Genomic DNA, 17,219 nt, shown 5'->3' with positions numbered 1-17,219 from the left:
CTAAGGTGATCTATGGTATTAAGCTTCTGTTTTTTCTCTTCTGAACAGAACGGAGGAAAAAAGCTTCTGCTTGGGAAAGGAATTTAGTCTATCCAGCTGTCATGATATTGCTACTGACTGAGACAGTAAGAACTTTCTTTTTTTTCCCCAACAAAAAGTATGAAGAGTTCTTTGGTCATTTGAGGGAATAGTTTTAAATTTTTTGAGGGATGTGTGTTTAAGCAACAGTCTTGATATTCTTTTCTTGACCATTTAAAAAAAAACTTGACATTATGGAGTCTGGTGAGCATAAATGAGTAGATTTTAAAAATGTGGAATACTTTTCAATAACAAGACTGTTTCTACTTTTTTATAGTCCATTTCAGTTCTCTTAGTCGCTCTCAACATTCTTTACCTGTTGGTTGACGAGACTGCAATGCCAAAGGGATCAGGGGTAAAGTAAATTTCCCTTACAACTTTTATAACTTTAGTAAAGCTTTGGGGGCCTTGCAGAAGTGCAAGTGTGAACTTTTGCTTTAGTAACACGGAAACTAATGAACCTTGACCTTGACTTTGCTTCTAGGTTTCATTGCTGTGCCCACACGAATGTTTATTACATGTCATGTTGTAGGGAGTTCTTACTAAAATAGTGCAGAAGCTTTATTTAGATACAGTGATGCAGTAAAGCAGATCGGTTATCTGGAGTTTGCAGTTCTGTCTTAGCAATACATTTCACTGCAGTTTGAAAGCTGCTGATGCCATTACATGAGGTGGGGGGACTTTGAGGGTAGGACATCAGAACGCCCCTGAAACACTGAAATTGAGAAAGGCTGTATTTCATGTAAGATGTTAAATGTTTTGTTCTTGGTAGGAGGTAACTTTGTGAACTGTTGTATGTATCTTATTTAATTATGCAAAGTATCTTTTTCCTTGTAGGGGCCTGGAATAGGAAATGCCTCCTTATCCACCTTTGGCTTTGTAGGAGCAGCACTTGAAATCATTTTGATTTTGTATCCTTTCTGTAAGAATTCTATCTGTTAACAAGTATTCTGTCCAGTTTTCTGGGACACTGGTAATACACTAAGGCACTTGCCTGGAAAGAAGAAAGAGATGGGTCAGTCCTTCTCAAACACTTGAAGTGTTTTTGTTTCTTTTTTCTTTAGTTCTTAAGACTTTTAGGTGGCTGCTGAGAACTTGAATGAAACTTGCATTCCTTGGAGGTTCCTTTTTCCTTGATTCTCACAGCTATCTTATGGTATCTTCTGTCGTCGGCTTCTACAGTCTTCGTTTTTTTGAGAATTTCACTCCCAGGAAGGATGACACAACTATGACAAAGGTAAGGTGCAGTCTGGGATGGGGATGGCCCCCTCCTGTGTTTCTTGCCACCCAAGACAAACTGACTCTCTTAGTAATTGCCCTGAATGGCTCATTTGCAGTGATCACTGTTTGTTTGTAAGCTGCGTAAACACAAACTGGAAGATTTTCAAAATGCTGAATGAGTGGGAAAAAGGATGTGCTCTGTTTAGCTTGGATGGCATCCATTCACTTGTAAGAAGCCAGGAATGGCAGAGCTTGTTAACTGGCTATAGAAAAGCGAGTGAAAGAACTTTCTTCAAAAGAAACTTATTGCTAATGAGTAACTTTGATTGCGTTAACTGTACTTCAGGGAACTTGTATGAGATCTGAACAACGTGGTTGCTAGAAGTAATACAAAGTAATTCAAATTTGAATAATGAAACTAAGACTGAGGAGGGCTATTCGGCAACATTTTGCAATCTGAAGCTAATTTGACTTTCTACAATTTAGCAATGGCTTTAGAATCACCAATGCTGTTACCTAATTCAGAGGAACATGCCTAGGTTTTTGGCAAAATATTCCCACAGCTGACAAGGGGAAGTGATCAGTAACCAAGGAACAGATGCTGAATTTAATTATTTTTTCAGTATATTTCATTGTTTCTGGGTTTTTTTTTGTTTGTTTGTTTTGTTTTTTTGGTTTTTTTTAAGTAATGGATGAAGGTATTTTCCAACAAATTGTTGGAAGTGAGAAAGTGGGTATGCACACAGAATGATTAGAGTAATAAGTAGTAGATAGTTGGAATGTTCTTAATATTTCCTATTGATTGTTTACAGTACACCAGGAATAGTGTAGAAATAAATAGTGAATGTACAAGTGTCTACCTACTTTCAAGTTTTCTATTTTTTTTTCTTTTGGCTTCTGATAGAACTAGACCTGAAGAAAATGATCCCTTTTGAAAGAAAGTTTCAATTACTCTTTTTAAAGGCTTTAGAAGAACAAGAGTAAAATCTAACAGCTGTGAATTTTTTCATACTATTTAAAGTAGACAACAGGCATTGAATTGAAAGGAAGCTCTTTGTTGTAATTTTTTAAATAATGCTAATCCTGCAAGCAGTTACATCCAAGGCTTAAGCTGATGTATCAGTCATCTATTCTAAGCCCATGGAATTGTTCTTTTATAAAACATTCACAGGAAGTAAGTAAACAGTTGATGCTTTGCAGCATGGTAGTTTTGAATTATTTTGAATCTGAGCATACATAACACTGATTAAAAGCACATGAATACATATTTGATTTTTTCTTGGATCATCTTTGTCTTGTTTAACACCATGTGGAGAGCAGTGACAGAAGTCAGCAAGACTAACAATATGTTACTGTAAATTGCTTTAGGTTCAGTTTTAAGAATGTGCCTTTTAAGATTTCTTCTTTTTCATCTTGACCACTGATTTTCTTTGTGTTTTCCCTTCAACAATCCCGTTTATCATTTAAATGCTGTTTGTCGTTTTCAAACAGATAATTGGAAACTGTGTCTCAATCTTGGTGCTGAGCTCTGCTTTGCCAGTGATGTCAAGGACACTGGGTAAGTGAAATGGAAGTCATAGTAAAGGATGTTTAATTGAATTAAAAAAAAATACAAGAAAAAAAGAAGAACCTGTAGCTGTATTTTCCATAGTATGTATTTAATTTGCCATCACTTTCAGTGGAAAGAGCACGTATCCATGGCCTTCATTTCTACACCAACATGAGCTGTTGAGCATACATCTATGTGCATGAACTGCAGAACATGCTTTCTAAAAAGAAAAAGATGATAAGCGTTTTTTAGAGAATATATTATTTTAAGAAGGTCAGATTTGAAACTTCTTAAAACGGGAGACTGTGACATGAAAAGATAGGAAAACTGATTGTCCAGAGCAGTATGAAATAGTTTCCTGGTCACTGTGAAATTAATGCTTAGTTCCTGTGAAAAATTTGGGATTCGGTGTCTGAAATTTGAGGTAGCACTGAGTGCAGAAGTTAATGACTCTTCATTTACTAAGTTTTTTAATCAGCAGTGATACCAGGCTACTTTCATTTTCCCTAGAATAATATGTTTGTATTTTTTGCTACTTCATTTTTCAAGTTTAACAATTTGGAGTCTACCATAGCAGAACTGAAGAACTTCTGATTTTATTGCTAAGAACTGACAGTAGCAATTGAAGTAGTTAAGCTGTTTTAACCAGTTGGAAAGTCGTGTTGTATCATCACTTCATTTAGGTAATCTTCAGCTTGAATTCTTGAAGTTAAATTGCAAGGCTATTACATGTTTAAGTAGTGCAGAATCCTTGTAGCTAATGTGAATTTCATTGGGAACATTAAATAGAACAAAACAAAAATCTTCACCTCAGGCTGTACAAGTCTTAAGTACAAGCTTAGAAGTTTGAGCTCAGGCCCACAGACCCGCAGTGTGTGCTCAGTAGTTTTACAGCTGGTTTTCTTTTCAGTGAGAATACTCTTGAATCAAGAGTAGTTCATGTTTTGCAGTAAACTATACTGTGTATTCTCATGCTATGTATACCCACAGATGAAGTGTTTTAATAAACTATAAATCATTTCTATAGCAAATGAAAAACCCTCTGTAATGCATTTTGGAGTGTGGAATCTTAAAATACTCATTTTAGAACTTACTTTAAAAAAATCTGTAGTAAAACTTCATGAAAATGCAAAAGAGTAATTCACATATTTAAAGTAGTGCAGTTTTAAAATATAACCAGTATGATAAAGGTTTAAGAAGTAAAATGGTTCTAGCATGTGGAGCCAGATGTTACATTGGAAAATCACTGTTTTAGAACAGAATCGTAATGTAAGTTTGTGTCCACTAAGTTACTGCATTCAAGACTTGTTTAAAAGAAAATAAAATTAATTGTTAATGATCCATGAGATTAACAGCTGATAATAACCAGATTCTGTGGCAGTAAGTGTACACGCTGGGCCCATTGTTGTCTCATAGGAAACAGATTAATGGTAAAACTCACTTAAAAACCAGACTAACAAGTGAAATTCCTGAATAGTTTGCCATAGAGATAAATAAAAGAAGAAAAAAGATGGAACAATTAACACACAGCTAACAAACGCACAGTCACAGCTGTCCAAACAGGATTAATAGAGTGTATTAGAGTACAGTGAGTCATGTGGTGCTTTGCAGAAATATCAATGTGTGTTGCACTACATGCCACTGCCCTGTGGCACTGAATAGATGAAAAGAAATAAATATGTTAAGCAGATCCGTAGTCTTTTCACTTTATTAAAAAAGCGAGTTTCTAGACTATACAGAAAAGACTAGACTTTATCCTTATGGGAAAGGTGAAAAAGCAAAAGTTATCTAAGGCATCTACTGCCATTTTTCAACTTTTAAAAATGGAAATGGAGTTTCTTACATGTTTCATGGCATTCTAATTAGATATGTAGGTGGTGGATATGTCTAATCTGTCATTCTTCTAGAACTCCAGGAAAGTTTTTAACTAAAATAAATTATTTTACTGAAATAAGTTAACTCATATTTTCCCAGGACTTTTCAGCCTTTTAGTAGCCCTTCAAAAATGTTTCCCACCAGCACCAGATTTCTAATCACAGAGAAACAAATTGGGAGCAAGGCACTTAATAGTCAAGAATACAAAACCAAAGAATTGCAGAGGAAATTGAACTTTCTAGCATACAGAAGTTTTCCTAGAATTCTACACTTGAGTATTATGTGCAAGTAAATGGGGATTTTAAATTTATTTGTGTGTGCTGTCTAAAACCTACTATTTGTTGTTAACCTGAAGAATTCTTTAATAGTTTATTTGGTAAAATTTTATCAGCGTTTGTGTGTATATATTTGTGCCACTAGATCAGTAATTGAACAAAAACTTAAGCTTAAGAGTTATTAAAATTCTTGGGTTTTTTTCTCCGTGGGCTGAGTAGATACTGCTTCTGTAAGAAAGTCATCAAAACCTTTTTAACCTTTTTCTCCCATGAGTTTACAGACTGTTACTGTGTCAGGTCTTTTCTGATGAGCAGTGACTTCTGTTTGTAAGAAGAAATTGAATGTAATTTATGGACAATAATTTTCCCACCTACTCTAACAGAAGTGTCAGGGTTCATTTCTGTTTGTCCTTGTAACATGACTCCATGGCTCACTGTTCTTCTGGACCTCTATGTGTCAAGGAATGTTATTCTTTTTCCAGAGAATTCCAGTGCTCTGCCTGTTTTGTTCCTTTTCCTTTAAAGTACTGGAAGCCTGTACATTCAAACCTGACTTTCTTAATTTTCATGTGGCTCCACAGTCTGACTAAAACACTGCTGCTTTGGAAATGTTAAGGACACTGTTTGCCTTAAAATGGGAAAGCAGCTCTGTGTTTATTGTCCTTCATCTCTTTACTAGTTAATTCAGCTGGTTTCTTCTTTCTGTGCTAAGACCTTCTGTGCTTTTTTGGTATTTCTCCCTGCCTCTTTTGCTATTTTGATCAGTGATTGTTTTGTTTCATCCTTTGAAACTTCTTCTTTTCATTTCAGTATGTTTTCCTTAGATACCAAATTCAGTAATGTTTTAATTTAAATGACTGTACAAGTGTGTGTATCTTTTAACATTGTGATACCTGCCTTGCAAGTCTTGGGTATCCAGGTACAGTGAGATTCCTAAGTGTCAGGTTTACCCACGGAAGAAATGTAACTGACCCTTAATTCTGTCTCTTCATTTATTATCACTTGAGAAGTCAGTTTTTAAAAGCCCCAAAACGCTTTCAAAATAGGATGATAGAAAATCAGGAGCTTTTAGGAGTTTCAGATCCAGGGCTGTTTTGTGATTGCCTTCTTTGCTGCTGCCATTTTAGTTCCAGGACAGGATCAGCTTCCTTTTTTGCACTGTTGTGAGGGCACACGTCACTCTGACTTTGTCTGTGCCCTAGGTTTTTTGGGAATAAACTGCTTTTGAATCCTGGACAATGGTCATGTGGCTGTCATCTCAATGTTCTGCCATGTATTCAGTACTCCATGACACCTGACAAAGGAACCAACCTGTGGTTCTTCCTCTTCTGCCTTCTGGGATGGGCCCTACACCTTGTAGACGTTTCCATGTTTCAGAAGAATGTTGTTCCTTAATTAGTGATTGACAGGCCTTTGATCAGCACAAAGCCCGAGTGCCAGGGTTGGAGGTGCACTGTGAAGACCTGTCAGCACCATCTTTCAGCCTAACTCTTTTCCTTCTGTGCAAATGCTCCATGGCTGTAGTGGTGGGCCGATCCAGGAGAAAAACTCTAGTTGGAAAGATGTCTTTAAACTTTGGTTTCAAAAGCAGTGCTCTGGAAGAAGACTTAAAAGGCTTAGTGTTTACCATAAGTTGTTGTGGCTCTCATAGAAAGGCTGTTTGCTACCTGTATTTTTTTAATAAAAAAAGCTCACAGTGCATTTCATTCTTTTCTCAAATCATTAAGGATTTCATAGAAACTGTGGTTTTAAGCAGTTTTCATACTAAAGCTGATTTTTTCCTAGTTACATTTATTGAACTTATTAAAAGAGTTCTTGTTTAGAATAGACAATTCATTTCAACTCCCATTATTCAAGCATTTTACTATGAAATTTAAGAAACATTTTGGTAAAGGTGTCTTAGAGTTTTACAGTGAGCAACAAAGTAGAACATGACTTCAAGAGCATTGTCTTGTGTGTTTAACCATGTGTCTTCTGGTGTGTTGTCTGTAAGAATTTTGCATCCAAACGTAAATGTAATATAATGAAATTTTTGTGTTTCCTAAAACATTGTTATGAATATTTTGATCTAAATCTTGCATGGAATTTAACAGGAATCACCAGATTTGATCTGCTTGGAGACTTCGGAAGGTTCAACTGGCTGGGGAACTTCTATATTGTGTTATCTTACAACCTGCTCTTTGCTATCGTGACAACATTGTGTCTGGTCAGAAAGTTCACTTCTGCTGTGCGAGAAGAGCTCCTGAAGGCAATAGGTAACACAGCCCTGAAAATTCTCTGTGTGCTTGAACATTCCCTTTCTCCACCATTGACATCTTGATGTGCTACTGGTAAAGTTCTGTCACAGCTCACAGAATACTTTTTTTTTGGTGGAAATTCCTCTAAGTTAAGGTGTGAGGATGAGTAACGTTGTGTTGTTTTTTGAAGAGTGCAGAGCTAAGGTACAATGTTGATTTTAATGATATGCGTGTGGTATTTACTGATCTGCAGTTGGATTTTCAGTCTTTGGAGAATGCAGAAACATTCTCATTGCTATGAGCAATTATTCCACATTAAAACTTCACCTTGTGTATGGGTTGGCTTTTTTCTTTTTTGTTTAAAGCAACTTATTAGTTCCCTAAAAATAGCTAGCAGAGATCTTAACTGCTTTGTTGTCATGCTTTTTTTTGAGCATCTATTCAGAAAATCTTTGTATGCAATGTACGGAACCTTAGTAACTGGTTGAGTAAAACCTCTACCTGATACAATCAAAAGTTTGATCAAATTTTGCATTGATATTTCTTGACTATAGAAGAAAGGATTGAAACACATTTGATACTTAGAGGATAAAATGTTGGGGTTTTTTTTATTGTTGTTGCTTCATCTTATCTTTACTAATTAGGAAAGCTCCTATCTCTTTAGATCCCCAGAGTAGTATTTACTTAAATTGAGAGGACTAAAGGTAACTGAGGATTCAGTTTGCATCATCTAGAAGTTACTCATGTTAGTTTTCACTGCTTTCAGAGTTGTGATGCAGAAAAATCCAGTCACTTCCCAGAGAGCACCTCTGCTGGTGGGAAATTAGGTTAAGATTACTGTAAAATAATTAGAAAGATAATGTTGAATAAAGAATCATAAATATTGAAGGCAGATTAACAAATTTCAAAACGCAGGCACAGTAGGGTAGTGGTCACTGGGTTTGACACAAGCAGGGAGTTACAAACCCTGAAATGTGTAGGTTCCTGACACAATTGTGTTTGTTTTCAGTGCTGTACATAACAAAAGGTGTCTGTTAAAAACTGTCCCATGGAACTCAAAGAATGAGAACCAAAATTGGCCTATGACCAAAAAATTCACAGAATTACAAATAAGACATCATTAAGGCGATTTTAGTTTTTTGGTAGTGCAGTAAATTTTGGAATTCCAGTTCCAACAATGGAAGAAATTTAACTTTGTACATCGTGGCACTTAAGTAAAACATTCAGTGTAGTCTACACTAAATGAATAAGAAACTCTTCAGTTTTGATCCTTAATTTTAGAGACTTGATAGGAGACTTCAGAGAGAAACTGTAGCAAGCAAGGAAGGACTGACATCATGCCTCTTTTGAATAAAATATGGCTAAATTTGCCGTCTTTCCTCATCTTCCTCACCCCCAAAATAACAAAAAAAGAGAGTAATTTAACTGCTTCCCTGGGGCATGATGTGAGGAATTAGCACTCAAAATAGAGAATTGTGCAATAAGAACAAATGGCTGGAAACAGAGATAAATCAGTAATAGTATAGTCCTAAAAATGTAATTAGACATATAAATAGTTTAGAGAAGTGATCTGGTCATCACCAATGACATTAAGATCAGCAATGGTTGATTTACAAGAAGATGCTGTAATTTAAAAGAAATATTTTAGGTAATTATTTAGGTCTTTGTAGGCAACAGGGTAAATTATTGCAAGTCTCTCTTGGTTCTTAACATCTGAGTCTGTGATTTAAGCAATGGGAAGTTAGGATTCTCTGGCTTCCATGCTTGTCCACTGTAATGGGCTTTTCTCACTTAAACAACACCGAGGGAATTTCCCAGAAGCAATTCTTACAGGAGATAGAACATCAGTTGTGGTCTTCAGCAAATGTGAAGTCCACAATCCCAAAGTAGAATTTGGATTGTTTGTGTTCTTTTGAATACCTGTGTGCATGAAACAAGGGGGAGTCTTAGTTTTTTCTTATTCTGTAATGTTTTGCAGGACTAGATAAACTTAATCTATCAAACAATCCAAGAGACTCGGAGACAAAGCCTTCTGCAAATGGCCATCAGAAAACACTGTGATAACAGTCACCTGCAGTCAACAGAGCTGAAAACATCAACCTCATGGCATTCCTGTCATCTCATCAGCATTTTTATATTGCTTTTAGTTATTAGTTTGGGTCGAGCCTTGTCTCATTTTGATGCTGTGTGCTTCTGAGGAAGTTATGTGTGTCAGGTTCTTCTCTTTCCAGTGAACTTTTGGTCTGCTTGTTTATTTCCCAGTAAGTTAATGCAGGAGGTGCCTTGAAGACTGGAAGCTGAAGAGAAAAATGCATTCCTTTTTATTTGTTTAAAGTCTCACATCTTTATTTTTAAACTTGCTACCATTTGAATGCACAGTACCTCCTGTGTTATACAAACACAGCTATGAAGAATAACTTTGGGACTTGGTTAAAAAAAAAAAAGAAGAAAACATACACTTGAAGGCCAACATGACCCTTACTGGAAATGTAAAGTACCTGGAGTAGGTATCCTTGACAGAAGATAAACAGTTCTACTGAGAGTGAGTTAAAAATGACAGTAGAGATCACAGTTCCCTCGGTGCTGGATGCAGTAGGCTGTGTCACAGATCTGTCTCGGAAGGCAGCGTTTTCAGCTCTCTGTCCTTAGTTCCAAATGCCAGGTTGCTTTACTGATGGTCAAACAATGTGTTACGGAAGTCCAAGATGAAGATTAACTTCAGTGTTAAATCTGAGCCTAGTATGCTTTGTAAAAAGCTGTGTAGACCCCCTGTCACAGCTCTTACAGTTCTGTGAGCTGTTGTGCCGTGGAGGTCCCTTACCCTACCCAGTACCCCCTGTGAAATTGTTGATGAACTACTGTGGGTAAGCAGTACCTGGAATCAATGCAAGGAGCACAGGCTGCAGTTGCAGTTTTCTACAATCTTTAATTTGAAGTAAATTTCTCTGAATTTATACTTCAGTTACCAGGATTTCTGTTCAGTGGCACAATCCAGTTATCTGTCACTAGCCTGTTTTTTAATGTACACATGAACATGTATATAGGCCTATATGTGTAGATACCGTAAATTAAATTCTAAGGTTATAGAGATGATGTAGGTGGTTTGGTAAGTAAAACCTGTGTGTTCAGTCTTGGTAGTTTGAATTTCTGCAGTGTTACAGTTTAACTGCTCAGAGGCCTTAGATTCAGGATGACATCAGTGGGTGGTAATGTCCTTTCTTGTAGCATTTCCTGCAGCCTTAGGAGTCCTTTCAGGAGTTTATAGTAAAGAAAAATAACCAAGTAAGTATTCAAAATCTGGTAGCACTTTTGTACTGCTTGGCCACAAGTAATCTTCAAACAGACTGGAATGGGGACACCTTCAGTGAGTGTCTGTCATGTAGGGAGCCAGAAAATGTTCCTGTTTATTTCCCATTTGTGTAAAACTGCCTGTCTGTAGTTTGAGGTCTTATATTATTTGGTGACAGCTTGCTCTCTGGTGGGGTTCCAAAATAAGGTAAACCTTGTGTCAGAAACTCTTTGGCTGTTTTCCTGAGATGACTGCTCTGGGCTGTAGACCTTATTGCTGTGTGTGTGAATGTCTGCTTGTTTTTTTTCCCCTAAAGTGCTTCAAAAATCAAGCTCCAGTACACATGAGGATTTACCTTTTTTGCAGCTGCCTTTTCTGACTTGAACTGGGGCATAATGTAAATATTTCTGTAGTAAATATGATGCTAGAGAGTTACTTTTTTTGTGTGTGTGTGATTAGTATAAATACAAGGTTTATTGAACTGACTATTGATGTGTTGTATCAAGTCTTGGAAGAAGAAGTAAAATTGCTTGATTTCACTAAGATTTACAAGCATCTTTTTTCTTGTTTAATGCTGACACTTTAGTGAGAAATCTTTATGTGAGTCAAAGTTCTGCAACCAGTAACAGGGAGCTATAATTAAAAGTTGTTCTAAAATGAGCTCATATTTAAAATATTGGGAGATATATTATTAGGGGCATCATTCAGGTATTCTCAGAGCTTGTAGCCTTATGTATTGGCATCATAGTTAAAAACTGGTGAAATGTGTCCACTTTTTCATGCAAGTCATTGTATGACCAAAATTGTGCTCATGTCTTAATGGGACTGGTGAATTGTGGTATGTGAGGCCAGTTAGCTTTATAGAAATATTTCTATTACAATGCTAAGACAGTTAATAGAAGCTGAAGAAATTAATATTAGGAATAAACCTAGGAGTGTGAACCAGCATAGGTCATGCCCTTCGTGCCTTTGGAGAGATATTTGTCCTGGCATCAGTGACCCAAGAACACAGAATAAGGTGGATTGTAATGTGTGTGTGGCTTCTGCAAGTGGGTTGGGCAATTACTTCAACTGAGCAGGGGCAGTTCCTGACAAGAAGCACCCAAGCTCCAGGCAAGGCTTTAAATCCCTTTTTCAAAACAAATGTTACAGCCTTGACTGTCCCCACCCCTTCTGCTGGATTCTGCAGGCAGGTGTATGGGTTAAGGCTGTGTTAGGGAAGACTTTACACTGGATTCTGTGGGATGGTTGAGGTGCTGTGTGGTTTCCAGGGTGGGTGAGAAATTCAGAACTACCCTTTGCAACTACTGACAGTGTTTTGTTTTAAAATCAACTGCTGATATTGTGACGCTGTCCGCATTAAAATAAGCCTTTGGCCTTGAAAATGACATGCTTATGCAAAGCTTTGTAACTGCATGCAGGATACAGGTCACTGTATACTTTCCACAGAAGCATATGGTCACTTAAGTACAAGCAACTGGTAATTCATTAATGGATATTGACAATACATTCCTAGTATTTTGACTCATGTAGAGTCAGGTGGTCTATACCTTCAAGGTATATACAACTGATCTTAGTAACATTAACATCTGCCTCACTTCTTATGAGGCAAAAAGCACATCAATGCTTCCATCTTCAACTAGATACCACATAAGACCAAAAAATAGATGCAAACTGAGTGTTTTAAGTTAGCCGTTTTTTGGCTTTTTTCCATGTTGGTAGCACAATATTAAATGCAATGGTGGAACTGTAATATTTGTAGGATTTCTAAGCATAAAGCACACATGCTTATCACTTTAAGCTAAAAAATAATAGTATTGGTTACTGTACAAGTAACAGTTTTGCATTCATAGGAAGCTTTGTCTGTAATGTGATGTTTATCTTTGGCCCTGTTCCTCCAATACCTTTGACCCTGTTGACTGTTGTAGTGTCATAGAAATTAAAAGATTTGACGAGTTGTTTTCCTTGTCTGGTTCCCAAATATCACCTGGAGCACCAGTGGAGAGGAGCTCCTGCAGCAAGTGCTTGGCAGGATGAACGTGGGAGCAGATCCTGGGGGACACATCCTCCCCTGTGTCCCCAGGAGTGCCATGTCCTCCCCTGTGGCACCAGGAGTGATGGGTGCCAAGGGGCTGCAGCCCCTGTCTATCCCACCATGTCTCTGCCACTCGCTCGTCAGTCTGTGCAGCAGCTGATGCTATTTGAGGTGCTCACATGTGCCTAGTGCTGTGTAGTGAAGACATGATGGCCCTTTTCTTAAAGAATTTATAGTCTAAATTAGAAAGGAATAAGGTAGAAACAAAGCAATTGGCCTCTTCCTGCATGTGGCTTTCCTTGAACTCGAAACACGTTCTAGGTTATTTCGCATCTCTTCTTCCTCTTCCAGGAGGGGGGTGGTGGTGTATGTACAGCAGCTGAGCCTTACCCTTAGTGGACTAGCATCTAAAATACAAGAAAACATCCTAAATCCTGTTAAACAATTCTCTGATCTTGAAAATAGCATTTTTTTAAATCAAGGTGAAATAATCTAAACAGAGACAGGACGCTAAGGCCACATGAAAAACCTCTTCAAAAAGAAATGTGCTTAGTTTTGTTTAAAAAAGTGTTGTTGTGAACTGTAAAACTTTAATTGCTTTAATGAAATGAGATTCCCTACCTCCTAGTGTTAGGATTTTTGTTGTGATTTTAGTGCTGAGTTGAGACGATATTGCCTACACTGAGTTCCCTCCCCAATCCATGAACACTGAATTTGCTCTTGGTAAGCTGGCAGGTTTTTTCAGTCACATTGTCAGGATTTGAGCTTTACAAAAATGCTGCTTTTGAATTCATCCCAGTCAGTGAGAACCAGCTAAGCCCACAGCCACCACCCACATGCTGATACAACTTCTGCCCCCTTTTCTACCTTGCCCCCTGCCCTGACATTAGGCAAGGTAGACACAGTCTCTGTTGTATGAAGCTGTGATGTTCCTTCCTGTGATCAGGGTGAGAGATGAGCCTGTGGTGTGTCCCTCTGCCACACACAGTTCAGGTGCTGAGCTGTGGGAATTGGTGGGAATTGCAGACTCCTGGGGTTTCCAGGTGATAGCTGAGGTGTTCAGGAACTGGAGCTTGGCACTTTCAGCTGTTTTGTTAGGGCTTCAGGTGGTTCAGGATCTTCTGTCTGTACATGACTGTGCAGCTGTTCTGTGTTTAATTGGCTTTTTGCTGTCTCAAGGGCTGCATGGTTCTGAGAGGAACTGTGTCCCTCCACGCCACAGCCAGAGAGGGTCTCCTGCAAGCTGCACTTGAACACTTAAAGCCCAACAATATTGGTCAGAATCCTAGGAAGGAGAACGTAGCTTGTGGGGAATCAACCCCAGATGGGACTTCAGAGTCCCCACTGTGCCCAATAATTGGGTAAGGGTGGTGGCTGATGGAAATGACATGGAGCTCACCTGCTTGGATTCTTTTATTATTTTTCTAGTTGGTCTTTAAAATTCCAGATTGCTGAAAATATATTGCATGGAATTCAGGGACTGATGGAGCTTTTTTTTTCTAAATCTGGCCTTGATTCTTGGAGATACCCAACCTCTTGGTTTGCTTCCCTTTTTAGTGTTTTCAGGTCATTCTCAGTGGCCTTTGTGTTAAGAACAGCTACTCTTCTTGAGATAGACAGAACATGAAATAGCAGAAGAATGTGCATAGATTTGATTTATGCACGGTAAGAAAACATACCAGAAGGCAACTTCAATGGAAGGCTTTTGGAATATTTCACAAATGAAGCACCTAAAACTCTTCTTTCAAAGAGAAAGAAGAAATGTGTATCATTAGTATGCAAATGTCAATTGTATGTTCTCTAAACCAGTAATTCACGGATGCTGAAAAGAACTTAATAAGTTCTTAGAACATCTTTCGTGATTCACAGTGAAACAGTATCTTGGACTTTATAGAAGCCTGTGAACTCCTGAAGGTATCTCTGTCTTGCTAACAGAAACCTGAGGATGCTTGCTAGTTTTGTGTTAATTACCATACTGTATCAGTAACTTTTTTAGTTTCACTTATTGCTCATAATTTTTTTTTAAATATAGAAAGCATTAAATGTTTTACCAAATAGAGAAGGTGACTCCAAACAGTCAAAGAGATAGTATGAGAAATATCCTGTAAATGCTGATATTCTTGACATACCGAATTCCAAGCTGTTTAAAAGCTGTATCTGTATGAAGGCCTTACATAAACATAGAAATTAGGAAATCCAAATTCTTAAAGGCTTTTAGGTATCTGAATGTTGATATGTACCTACTTGAGCACTTTGGTATGCTGTTTCTAAATGTTTGTTGATCACTAACCCCAAGTGTTGCTGTTGCTTTTCTCCCTGCCCCCCCAGTATATTAAGTTTTATAGTCGGCATCACTGGATGAAGCTCCTTTCCTGAACAGGTCTTTATTTTGCATTCCTCATCTATTCCCTGCTTCCATAGATACCAGCTATTGAAGTACTGGGGCACTTGCTTTGTTTTTAATGGATTTCTTTTCCCATGTAGCCTGTACAGAGATATTCCCCAGTTAGAACTGTTCTTCCACTACAGAAATGTTCACTTTTATTAGTTCATTTTTTAGCACTAGATTCCATTTAAGCAGTCCTGTCACTAGAGGGTCCTCTAACAAATTACCAAAAGCTCAAGTCATTTTGAATTAGGAGTGAGAGGGTCTAGTCATTGCATATATTTGTGCTTTTAGCTTCCAGTGGTGTGAGGGTACAGCCCCACTTCTGAGTGAGGGGAATGAGCTGGTGTGGCCACTGGGAGCCCGTGGGGTGGTTGTCACTGCAGGGTGGCTCCTGTTGTGGAACTGCTCCACTGGTCATCTGCTGTGGGACGTACAGAGAGAGACCTCAGCTCTCGCTGCCTCCCTCAGTGGGAGGTGGACACACATCGGGGCAGCAGTGTGTAGCTCTCATGTTCCCATCAGGATCAGGCTTTGTGAGGTGCTGAGGTGAGGCTCTTCACCTGTTCTCTGGATTTTTGTATTTCATGTGTATGAGCATGCTTTGGGCCTTCTCTCCCCGTGTGATTGATCATTCAGAGAAGTGTCATGGTGGTGATACCTGTGCAGTGGATTCAGTGGGTGTGTTAAAATGCTTAAGAAGAAAATTAGCTGGTGCATGATTTCCCTTTTCCCCCTAACCATGAGTTTTTGCATTCTGGACCAAAATTCCTAGAGTCACAAAATCTCTGTGAGTACTTTCTCCTCCTTGGCTTTATATAACAAAAAAAGTCACTTTTACTTTCTTAAAGGTAGGTTTCAAAGTATTTTTGCCTAATTTGGTGTGACTTCTGTTGCTTTAAAAAGAAGATACATTTGGGTCATGGGATTTGAAATCTTGAGGGGGGGATGTGTGTGTATGAAGCACATGTACACAAAAAAAGGGTGCATTTCGTTTCCTCTGGGTTTGGGACCCAGCCCTGCATTACCTAAATAGAAATCACATGTTGCTCTTGTCTCCACTAAATTTTGTCTTTTAAATTCCCAGTGAGGAGACTGAGGATGTTCTCGGGGTGCTGTTGGCACCCTGGTCCCTGTCACGTGGAACTGGGTTCATGTGGGCTTGGTGGGCTTGACCATGAAAACACAATTCTGAGCTGGCGTTTCCGTGGCAGTTGCTGCTGCTGGCTGGGCTATGGTGATGGCCAGCAGGTGCCTTCACTGTGCACATCCAGGTTTTTCACTGCAGTGTTACTGGTTAATACCACAGTTTACAAAAAAAAGTTATAAATTGTGCACAATCTAAACTGTGTGAGGCTGGGAGGTGCTGAATGGAACTGGTGGTCCCCTCTTGGTCTGATTTGTGCTTTAGGCTTTCTAAACTCCACAGTCTTGAGCAACTGGCTTTGCTTTCACATGGATGTATCTGACCACGGTATAACACAACGAAAAACTGTGCTTTGAGTGTTAATTTAATCACAACAATTTTTGGGTAGATACCTTCTCCCCACCAAACCCTTCCTGGTTCATTTTAGGTCATCCAGAATTACGATTTATAATGTTTTCTGTTGTGGTTATTTTGTTGTGTTACAAAAATAAGTGAATATATCTGCTGCCTTAGATAGGCTGATTTTTTTTGTTTTGTGGAAAGCAGTGGTATTATGTTTTTCTCCTTTGTTTGAAATGTTACACTGAATGTTTTATAGGAAAATTTTTTTTTACTGTGTTTTCAATAAAGGTAAAGTGTGATTTATAGCAGAGTTTTGTGTCTTTTTTGATTCTAAGCAATGAAAAAATAAGAATCTGTATCATTCTAAATTATCATGTCAGTAGTTGGTATGAATAGTTGTGTTCCTCTCTCTTCTTCCTCTCTTCTTCCTTCCTCCTCCCAATTTAACCTGCTTTTGAGGTTCTCAAATGGCTGCATTTCTAAAATAGCTGAGGTAGGGAATATGATGGAGATTCCTGCACATTCAGAGGCATCACAGCTCTGTGTTTTAAGACAGGTGTGCAGTTAATTTGAACCCTCTGCTTTAGGCCAGTGGGGATTGTTTATAGCAGAGTATGCTCATTATGTAATTTGTAAGTAATTTTCAATCCCTTAATAGTTTGACTGAAGGGCAATTTTTGTATCTTAAACCCCTGACCACCATGTTTCTTCCAAAGGTGTCTGTAACTTAAACAGCTTCAGACTTTAAATTCCATTTCACAGGAGAGTTTAGGCTGTTTTTAAAG

The 17,219-nt window shown here is 38.1% G+C and overlaps 1 protein-coding gene across 3 annotated transcripts in view; it reads left to right on the top strand.

Moving 5' to 3' along the window:
• Positions 1 to 16,737, top strand: part of LMBR1 (limb development membrane protein 1) — a 69,461-nt gene extending 52,724 nt beyond the window's left edge. For all 3 annotated transcript variants that reach the window (XM_048326082.1, XM_048326170.1, XM_048326252.1), the window contains 7 exons: positions 49 to 125; positions 356 to 433; positions 916 to 989; positions 1,225 to 1,315; positions 2,791 to 2,857; positions 7,092 to 7,253; positions 9,214 to 16,737. In XM_048326082.1, coding sequence (XP_048182039.1) covers positions 49 to 125; positions 356 to 433; positions 916 to 989; positions 1,225 to 1,315; positions 2,791 to 2,857; positions 7,092 to 7,253; positions 9,214 to 9,296 — 632 coding nt within the window. In that variant the 3' untranslated portion in view covers positions 9,297 to 16,737. The remainder of the gene's footprint in view (positions 1 to 48; positions 126 to 355; positions 434 to 915; positions 990 to 1,224; positions 1,316 to 2,790; positions 2,858 to 7,091; positions 7,254 to 9,213) is intronic.
• The last annotated feature ends 482 nt before the right edge of the window (positions 16,738 to 17,219 follow it).

The sequence above is a fragment of the Corvus hawaiiensis genome, chromosome 1, assembly GCF_020740725.1.
Source record: "Corvus hawaiiensis isolate bCorHaw1 chromosome 1, bCorHaw1.pri.cur, whole genome shotgun sequence".
Classification (NCBI taxonomy): Eukaryota; Metazoa; Chordata; class Aves; order Passeriformes; family Corvidae; genus Corvus; species Corvus hawaiiensis.
This window is presented reverse-complemented; position numbering and strand designations above follow the sequence as displayed.